This window comes from Brienomyrus brachyistius, unplaced genomic scaffold (assembly GCF_023856365.1).
Source record: "Brienomyrus brachyistius isolate T26 unplaced genomic scaffold, BBRACH_0.4 scaffold53, whole genome shotgun sequence".
Lineage (NCBI taxonomy): Eukaryota > Metazoa > Chordata > Actinopteri > Osteoglossiformes > Mormyridae > Brienomyrus > Brienomyrus brachyistius.
Window position 1 is genome coordinate 518,543 of NW_026042328.1, and position 10,579 is coordinate 529,121.

At 46.8% G+C, this 10,579-nt stretch overlaps 1 protein-coding gene across 4 annotated transcripts in view; it reads right to left on the reverse strand.

Moving 5' to 3' along the window:
• Nucleotides 1-10,278, reverse strand: part of LOC125723965 (piezo-type mechanosensitive ion channel component 2) — a 111,406-nt gene extending 101,128 nt beyond the window's left edge. For 3 of the 4 annotated variants that reach the window (XM_049000758.1, XM_049000757.1, XM_049000759.1), the window contains exon 1: nucleotides 9,704-10,277. In XM_049000758.1, the coding sequence (XP_048856715.1) occupies nucleotides 9,704-9,767 (64 nt within the window). In that variant the 5' untranslated portion in view covers nucleotides 9,768-10,277. Of the gene's footprint in view, nucleotides 1-9,703 lie in introns of all 4 variants that reach the window. The other variant, XM_049000756.1, reaches the window with a different exon arrangement.
• Between the last annotated feature and the right edge of the window lie 301 nt (nucleotides 10,279-10,579).

Genomic DNA, 10,579 nt, shown 5'->3' on the forward strand with positions numbered 1-10,579 from the left:
AAAATCTATGAAACCTAGAAAAATGAATTATCGCACACCTAGACAATACAGCCTAATTTAATCACCACGGCAACAGGATCAGATGACAGTGGACCAAAACATAGCACAGATAGCCCCCATGTCAGTCTGAGGGAGGACTGTGAAATGTCGCCTGCAGTTTGCACAGATAGCCCCCATGTCAGTCTGAGGGAGGACTGTGAAATGTCGCCTGCAGTTTGCACAGATAGCCCCCATGTCAGCCTGAGGGAGGAGTGTGAAATGTCACCTGCAGTTTGCACAGATAGCCCCCATTTCAGCCTGAGGGAGGAGTGTGAAATGTCACCTGCAGTTTGCACAGATAGCCCCCATTTCAGCCTGAGGGAGGAGTGTGAAATGTCACCTGCAGTTTGCACAGATAGCCCCCATGTCAGTCTGAGGGAGGAGTGTGAAATGTCACCTGCAGTTTTCATAGACTGCACTGCTGCTGCTGCTGCTTTGCCTTAAACGAGGTGAAAATTATACTTTTGGTTGAAACCTCAGAGCTCATTTTGGGTGTTGGTTATGGTCCTATGGAGACACCCTCAGATCAAAAAGAAGGAGCCTTTGAGACATTTGAGAAACCACATGGTCTTCAAAAGCTAAAAAAAAATTAGGAAGTGTTGGAAAGTGAATTATATTGGCCATGCTCCCAAAGAACCAGCTGGGAATGAGGGGCGATGTACCGTTACCTAGGGCAGAGCGGCGATGTACCGACACCCGGGCCAAAGGCGTGATGTACTGACACCCAGGTCAATGGGGCGATGTACTGACACCCAGGCCAGAGGGGGCGATGTACTGACACCCGGGCCAGAGGGGGCGATGTACCAACACCCAGCCAGAGCGGCGATATACCGACACCCGGGCCAAAGGGGTGATGTGCCTACACCCAGGCCAAAGGGGCGATGTACCATCATCCAGGTCAGAGGGGCGATCTTCCGACACCCAGGCCAGAGGGGGCGATGTACTGACACCCAGGCCAAAAGGGTGATGTACCGACACCCGGGCCAAAGGGGTGATGTACCGACACCCGGGCCAAAAGGGTGATATACTGACACCCAGGCCAAAGGGGCGATGTACCATCATCCAGGTCAGAGGGGCGATGTACTGACACCCAGGCCAAAGGGGGCGATGTACTGACACCCAGGCCAAAGGGGCGATGTACCATCATCCAGGTCAGAGGGGCGATGTACTGACACCCGGTCCAGAGGGGCAATGTACTGACACCCAGGCCAAAGGGGTGATGTATTGACACCCAGGCCAAAGGGGTGATGTACTGACACCCAGGCCAAAGGGGCGATGTGCTCACACCCAGGCCAAAGGGGCGATGTACTGACACCCAGGCCAAAGGGGTGATGTACCATCATCCAGGTCAGAGGGGCGATGTACCGACACCCGGGCCAGAGGGGTCGATGTACTGTCACCCAGGCCAAAGGGGTGATGTACCATCATCCAGGTCAGAGGGGCGATGTACCGACACCCGGGCCAGAGGGTGCGATGTACTGACACCCAGGTCAAAGGGGTGATGTACCATCATCCAGGTCAGAGGGGCGATGTACCGACACCCGGGCCAGAGGGGTCGATGTACTGACACCCAGGCCAAAGGGGTGATGTACTGACACCCAGGCCAAAGGGGCGATGTACTGACACCCAAGTCAAAAGGGCGATGTACTGTCACCCAGGCCAAAGGGGTGATGTACCATCATCCAGGTCAGAGGGGCGATGTACCGACACCCGGGCCAAGGGGGCGATGTACTGACACCCAGGTCAAAGGGGTGATGTATTGACACCCAGGCCAAAGGGGTGATGTACTGACACCCAGGTCAATGGGGCGATGTACTGACACCCAGGCCAAAGGGGTGATGTAGATGTACCATCATCCAGGTCAAAGGGGCGATGTACCGACACCCGGGCCAAAGGGGCGATGTACTGACACCCAGGTCAAAGGGGCGATGTACCGACACCCGGGCCAAAGGGGCGATGTACTGACACCCAGGCCAAAGGGGTGATGTATTGACACCCAGGCCAAAGGGGCTATGTACTGACACCCAGGCCAATGGGGCGATGTACCATCATCCAGGTCAGAGGGGTGATGTGTACCGACACCCGGGCCAGAGGGGCAATGTACCGACACCCAGGCCATAGGGGTGATGTACCGACATCCGGGCCATAGACACCCGACCGATAGCCATAAATCAGGCACGTCCTAATCTTTTGTTTTTTTACAGGGGTCACTTTAAACATTCCTCACAGTATTTCAATAATTCTAATCATTGCAATCTAACCACATAGGGGAGACATGGTTTAAATCAGGAACGAGGTACATGACTCACTCTGCACATGCTCAGTTTAGTGTTTATTTAATATGTGAAGGAGCACCCTGTAACAGACACACTCAGATTTGTAAGGAAAAAAAATTTGAAAGTATTTTTGACTGAATTTATTTTTGTGACGGCACAGCAAGCTTTGTACTTTATTCAAACTTAAATCCTTTGTATTGTGTGCCTATGCAAATATCTTGTATTCAAGTTGTGAGTGCTAATGTAACATCTTCATGGTTGCCACAGTCTGGCACAGCTGTAACGGTGATTCTCCAGCTGCCCCCTGGCCACTTCTCAAGCCCAGGAAACTTCTTCATTATGTGTATGGAACATTTCAAAGCCAAATGAATACTGGGTGAAATGCATAGACTGTCCAAGGTGGGTCCATGAAGCCTGTACACCAGGAGGAGCTCAATACACCTGTCAGCACGATGATTCTGATGGTCACTAACATCACACACACACACACACACATACACACACACACACATAACCTGTACACCAGGAGGAGCTCAATACACCTGTCAGCACAGTGATTCTGATGGTGACTAACATCACACACACACACACACACATAACCTGTACACCAGGAGGAGCTCAACACACCTGTCAGCACAGTGATTCTGATTGTGACTAACATCACACACACACACATAACCTGTACACCAGGAGGAGCTCAATACACCTGTCAGCACGATGATTCTGATGGTCACTAACATCACACACACACACACACACACACACATAACCTGTACACCAGGAGGAGCTCAATACACCTGTCAGCATAGTGATTCTGATGGTGACTAACATCACACACACACACACACACATAACCTGTACACCAGGAGGAGCTCAATACACCTGTCAGCATAGTGATTCTGATGGTGACTAACATCACACACACACACACACACACATAACCTGTACACCAGGAGGAGCTCAATACACCTGTCAGCACGATGATTCTGATGGTGACTAACATCACACACACACACACACACACAGCCTGTACACCAGGAGGAGCTCAATACACCTGTCAGCACAGTGATTCTGATGGTGACTGACACCACACACACATACACACACAGACAGCCTGTACACAAGGAGGAGCTCAATACACCTGTCAGCACGGTGATTCTGATGGTGACTAACATCACACACACACCATACACATGCAGACACACGCACACATACATACACAGGCACACACACACACATGCGAACACACACAGATTCACATGCAGACACATACACAAATAGACACATACACAAGTAGACACACACGCACACATACACACTCACACACATATACACACACATGCATGCACACCAGGAACGTCACTAGAGATTTATGAAAAGGGGTGCTAAGGTTTTATTGGGGGGGGGGGCTGTTAGAAATGGCCCACATTATTTCAACTAATCAGTCTAGATTGATTTGGGAGGAGGCTAAAACGCCTAAAGCCCCCAAACACTGTTACACTATGAGTTGGTTATTAAAACTAAAAGAAAATGGATTCATATATATTGTACATATACACATACATACCCACAAATTTTGTTGAAGAAAAAGTTATTAAAAAAACTTTAAATAACTTGACATTTTTCAAATAATTTATGGTGCCACAACAAGAATTGTTACAACAATCCTTGACTACGGGGTAAATTGTAACATTTCACGCAATGTTTTTGAGGCTAAACCTGCGCCGTTTAATAGAAGACACATGTAGGTGCGATTCCTTAAAAGAGCCCCAAGTTATAGGTAAAAAGGTAAAGACCCATCTCAGGTCCCCCTGCTTGGCTTCAATACTCCCATAACACATCTCCGGTCCCCCTGCTCAGCTTCATTAATCCCATTGCACATCTCCGGTCCCCCTGCTCAGCTTCATTAATCCCATAGCACATCTCCGGTCCCTCTGCTCGGCTTCAATACTCCCATAGCACATCTCCGGTCCCCCTGCTCAGCTTCATTAATCCCATAGCACATCTCCGGTCCCTCTGCTCGGCTTCAATACTCCCATAGCACATCTCCGGTCCCTCTGCTCGGCTTCAATACTCCCATAGCACATCTCCGGTCCCCCTGCTCGGCTTCAATACTCCCATAACACATCTCCGGTCCCCCTGCTCGGCTTCATTCATCCCATAGCACATCTCCGGTCCCCCTGTTTAGCTTCATTGATCCCATAGCACATCTTCGGTCCCCCTGCTCGCCTTCATTAATCCCATATCACACCTCTGGTCCCCCTGCTCGGCTTCATTAATCCCATAGCACATCTCTGGTCCTCCTGCTCGGCTTCAATACTCCCATAGCACATCTCCGGTCCCCCTGCTCGCCTTCATTCATCCCATAGCACATCTCCGGTCCCCCTGCTCGGTTTCATTAATCACATAGCACATCTCCGGTCCCCCTGCTTGGCTTCAATACTCCCATAGCACATCTCCGGTCCTCCTGCTCGGCTTCATTAATCCCATAGCACATCTCCGGTCCCCCTGCTCGGTTTCATTAATCTCATAGCACATCTCCGGTCCCCCTGCTTGGCTTCAATACTCCCATAGCACATCTCCGGTCCTCCTGCTCGGCTTCATTAATCCCATAGCACATCTCCGGTCCCCCTGCTCGGTTTCATTAATCACATAGCACATCTCCGGTCCTCCTGCTCGGCTTCATTAATCCCATAACACATCTCTGGTCCCCCTGCTCGGTTTCATTAATCACATTGCACATCTCCGGTCCCCCTGCTTGGCTTCAATACTCCCATAGCACATCTCCAGTCCCCCTGCTTGGCTTCAATACTCCCATAGCACATCTCCAGTCCCCCTGCTCGGCTTCATTAATCCCATTGCACATTGTAGGTGCAGAATTCCCACGTGAAATACGACAGTAAAATCTCCACAGTTTGTGTTCGGCTCAGACGCAGGATTATCTTTTAATGGCTGTAATCTGTAAATACCACAGTTTACAGAGTGTGGATAATCCACTTTAACTACACTTAGGCCCACTGCCCCCCTGAACCACAAAACCACATTCACTTCGATTTCACTACGGTATGCGATCATTATGCAGCACCTGCAAATTATTATTCATTTTTGGTTACTGGAGGATTATCCGATTACTGTGTTGTATTCGCTGCAAATGGCATGAAATATTTAGCGTGCTTTCAGGATACCGGGAAGACAATTCTTCACCATCACAACCACATTATCAATGCATGAAGTTAAAACCACTTTGCCTGAATTAATGGAGATGGTTGAAGGAGGAGGTCAGGGCTGTAGACTCACACCGTTAGTGGATGCATTACCCTCCCTCCACTGAGTTTTTAAAGAAAACTCCACTACCTCCATTGGCTACCTGATGTGGGCGCCACTGAGACAGGGAGTGGACCGATTAGAAACGGTGTTAATATGTTCAACAAAGGTCTCTTTAGAGTCTTTATATAGCTAGTGGGCTTCCTGTTGTGCAAGACTCAGGCATGCTTCAGTTTCCAGCATAATATCCACATTTCATTGTAACTTACGTTTCATTTGTAGTTATTAACGAGGTTAATGTTTGAAATATAGACATCCGAATTGGGAAAAAAAACGCATTTAAAATTAGTATAGGGCATTGACAATGTCATATTGACGATCTTTTCTTAACACCTAGTTCACATCTCCGTATAGCCATAACTGGCGTTTCCACACATTTTAACGCGCACATACAGATCTCCAGTATACTTCCATTAAGCTTAATCTATAAAATGCTTTTTTCTATTGATTTCAACTTCACCTCTATAGCCCTGAGATTTTGCATTCCGACAGCTATACGTGAGGTCTTTCTCACAGACGATTCCTGGCACAATCCTTTGCATGCCATCATTTTTTAACCAGGATAGTGCTGTCAGATCCTTGCCCGGTTAAAATTAGACACCCCCTGACATGAATGGCATGCATTAACACGGTCAATCTGCACTATGGTAAAGGGAACGAGAGTGTATTTGTCTTCTGAATATCAGCCATAGGCGATTCTAGACCCTTTTTAGGGGGGCTTCGGGCACCTTACTTTTGTCTCAGCCCCCTGAAAAAATTCTTGGCCGCTGAAATCCTAGGGGTGAAATCCTAGGACAGCCCCTGATACTAGTGTGTCGGCGCGATAGACTCCTACGAGGCCTCGGCTAACTGGAAAATATGCCTCAGCTCTTTGGTAAACAGGATGCAGAAGGGAGGATAAAACAAGGAAAACTTTCCAAACGACACCAAGCTGAACTGCGTCACGCCACTGAACAGCCGCGGGGTTTGAGATACGGTGTCAGGGCACCAGGCATCTGGATAGCCCAGCTTCGTAGGTTAACAAGATTGCGCTTAAAAAATGCGCCGATTTGGGTACGAATGATAGTACCGCGTCGGGGCAGGGGTTCAGGTTGATTTGGTCCTTATAAGCTTAGAAACCAAACCTACACACTTCACGAATAAGCATTAACCCAGAATCTACGGCAGGCTTTTGACACTGGGGGACCTTCATAATATCTTAATACTGAATACAAAATAATGATGTTAATACCTTATGCGTTAATGCACATATCTGACAAACAGACCAGCTACTATTTTGGCTATACCTATAGGGCACCAACCCACAAGCCGCTTATGCAGAGGTGCAAAGTGACAGCGCACTTTCGACTCCGCCGACGGGGCGGCACCGGTGCAGTGGTGAGCACTGTCACCTCACACCTCTGTGACCTGGGATCCATGTGTGTGGAGTTTGCATGTTCTCCCCATGTCGTCGTGGGGTTTCCTCCTGGTATTCCAGTGTCCCCCACAGCCTAAAATCATGCTGAGGCTAACTGAAGTTACTAAGTTGCCCTTAGATGTGACTGACTGGTGTGTGGTTTGCACCCCATCCTAGGCCATTCCTTGCCATGAGCCCCTAGCCTCCGTGATAGGCTCCGGACCCCCCCCACGGTTATGCGGTTTCAGAAAATGGATGGATGGACTCAGCCGATGGGGGGGGGGGGGGGGGGGGGGGGGCTGTGTCACAAACTCAGTCTATGCCGACACTCCCCTATGGCCGGTAGAGATAGTACTGATATAGGGGCTGCATTTTATTTGTGCATTACAGACGTGCAATGCTCTGTTTTAGTAAGTTATGTGTAAGCTATGTGTAAGCTATGTGTATGCTATGTGATCAATGTAACAAATAAGAAAAAAATGACAACATTAACATCAGCTTTCTTGGAAAAGGACAAGGATGATGGAGATAATACTATATAAGCTCTTTCCAAAAGCCTTTGTTTGATTACCGATAGTTATTCTTTCAAAGGAAAGCGTTCAGAGTATTAAGAATTTATGATAGTGCAAACCGCAAGCTTTTTAAACATAAAAGCACACATGCAAACTTACTCACAGAGAAGGTACAAAGTATAAACTGTGCTGTCAAAACTTTATTATAGTTTTTTAACGGATGACTTCTGATAAATGTGTGTGAAAATGCTGAGTGTGCCCTGCCATGGGTTGGCGCCCCATCCTGGGTTGTTCCCTGCTTTGCGTCCGTAATATCCTGGATTGGCTCCGAACCCCCGCGACTCTGAACAGGCACACGGGTACAAACGATGGGATTTATGTTACTGTTTTTTTTTTTTACCCAGATTTAACCCGTGGGTCTATTACGTAAATCTGATAATGTTTTAGCGCAGCTGTGCCGTGCGTGCGCCGGACGGAGGGAGATTGAGGAGCTCGCGCACCCTGATGACAGACGCCCCCGGGCCTGAACCTAGTGTGTACCATCGTACTAGCCGTCCGCAATACTCCAAACCTCAACACTCACTCACACACACACACATACATATGCACGCACGCAAGCACACACACACACACATATGCACGCACGCACGCAAGCACACACACACACATGCACGCACGCAAGCACACACGCGCTTAAGGCCCTACCTAAGTCTTGCATTGAAGCCTGTTTGAGACTTGCTCATTTAAACTAAATAATTCAATTTTCTCGATTTGAATATATTTGTCGATGTACATTAATAGATATACTGAAAAAAATAACCTTGATAAATTACCAAAATGTATAAAAACGCACAACATAAATCTAGTAGGCCTATCACTTACGATGAATGAAATACTTCTCGGTATGTTCGTTTCTCATCTACGATTTTATTAGCCCTATTTTATCTGAGCGATTTGTGACGTGTTAGTCCACACTGTAACTGATTTTTGTTGTTTTCACAGTAAAATTACTGTATTCTCAACAGTTCATTGCTGTATTTGTTGTGTACAGTGTGTTACTGTAGATTTTCATACTTTTTGCTGTTTTTGCAGTAATTTACTGTATTTGGTTGCAAGCTATCCTGGAAAAGTCGGTACTTGGTGAAAGGTAGCGTTTTCCTTACGCATTGCGATCGTTGGGGAGACGAACCCGTCACAGGAGAAAATAATATTCCCCTCCATTGCCTCTCCAGTAAAGAGATGGTTTCCCTGGAAAGCGCTTGTGGCAAAAAAGCTTGCAGATACCTCCTGTTTACACAGCTTCAGTAGCTGAACATTCAACGCAATTCAGGAAAAAGAGCGTTTTTGGCATCACTGCAAAATAAAGTCATCAAGCAATATCACAGAATAATAAAACATACATATAATATGTGTTCTCGTGAATTTAATGCACTTGATATTTTCGGTCTAGGCTTCAGACTTATTTAGTATGCGATATTAACATATTTCAACAGTTTGTGTTGCATGAAATGCTCTATTATATACGTGTTTCAATGTTTGCTTCGTGTTATGAAAGATTTCCGGTAAACAGCCGAGTAATTCAGGCCCATTTATGAACTAAACTAAAACTTTACAAAATGTTCCCTGTTAAACTGAAGTAGCTGAATACAGTGTATTGGTAACATTAAGCTGCATAAATACTTGATTTCTACAATATAACTTTAATAAACGTATAACCATATAACCTTGTTAGCCAACAACCTTAACACACCGCAATTTAAAAACGGCCATATGAACTACAACATCGGACACCTTCCTGTTGTAGTTTTGGTTTTTAATCCTCTGCTCTATTAAACCTGTATGCTGTACTATACATAGGATGACGTCCGTCATTCACACAAGTCTGCGGCGCATATTAAATGTATAAAATATTTCAGCTTTCAAAGAATCAGCCTACATTTACAAACACATTCACTGACGTGAATTTGTCTGAAATTTACACTAGTCCTGTCGCCGTAAATGTTAGAATAATAACGTGCCTTTTTCCAAAAGCAGCAACACCAAATGTATTATTATTATTATTATTATTATTATTATTATTATTATTATTATTTAGAGATGCCGTGTATCTGGAAATTACCGTGCCATGTTTCGGTTACCTGGACTGTGCAGCTTACCTGCCGCTAGACAAACTGGCAGAAGTAATCTGAAGATCAATCCACACACGACTTCAGAAGCCATTGTTGGTCACTTCTTGCAGAAAAGTGAACAGATAACAAAGTCCCACACGATTCACTTAAAAAAGCAGAAGCTCTGTCAAGTCCATCCTTTTCCAAAATCCAGGTAGGAGGACATTATCCGACTTGGTCCTGCTTTGCACCCGTTTTCACGGAATCACGCCGATGCTCCAGAATGACAGACAAACCATAGCGCCCCCCCCCCTGCGCCGCTTCCTCTAGTCTCGACGATCCATATCATATCAGGAAATCTGCATCTCCTATAGAAACGCCGTAAAACACGCGTCTCCGTTACTTCGGAGGATCTGTGGAGGCGCCGCTGTTCTCCACACACTCTCCCACTTTCCCACTCATAAGTCCGGCGTGTGATGATAGAGAAACTCCTTGGGATGTCGAAGGGACTGTCTGTATACAGGGAGTCTACATCACCCGGCGGTCTGTGACTCGCCTCTCGTCCTGTCCCGCAGCTGGTAACATCTGTTTTGAAACTATGCCTGATGTGTATGTACTTTTGCTCAGTGAGCAGTAACTGACAGCGGACATGACCACTGAGAAGGCAACTAGAAACTGAGGGGTGGCCGGGGGTGGGATCGCGCAGAACAGCGCTCCTCCCCGGCGTGTGTGGCGGGGTGACAGAGCAGCTCAGCGCATTGCTTGGGGCGGTAAGCGCCACTGAAAGTAATAACAAGGAGAAAGCATTTGCTATCTGACATTCTTACTGATCGATTATTGGACTGTTATAAATCACTAAATAATATACAACTTTATAAAATCCTGAGCGCAGAAGACGCGCGATTTCTATTATGAGCACTGACA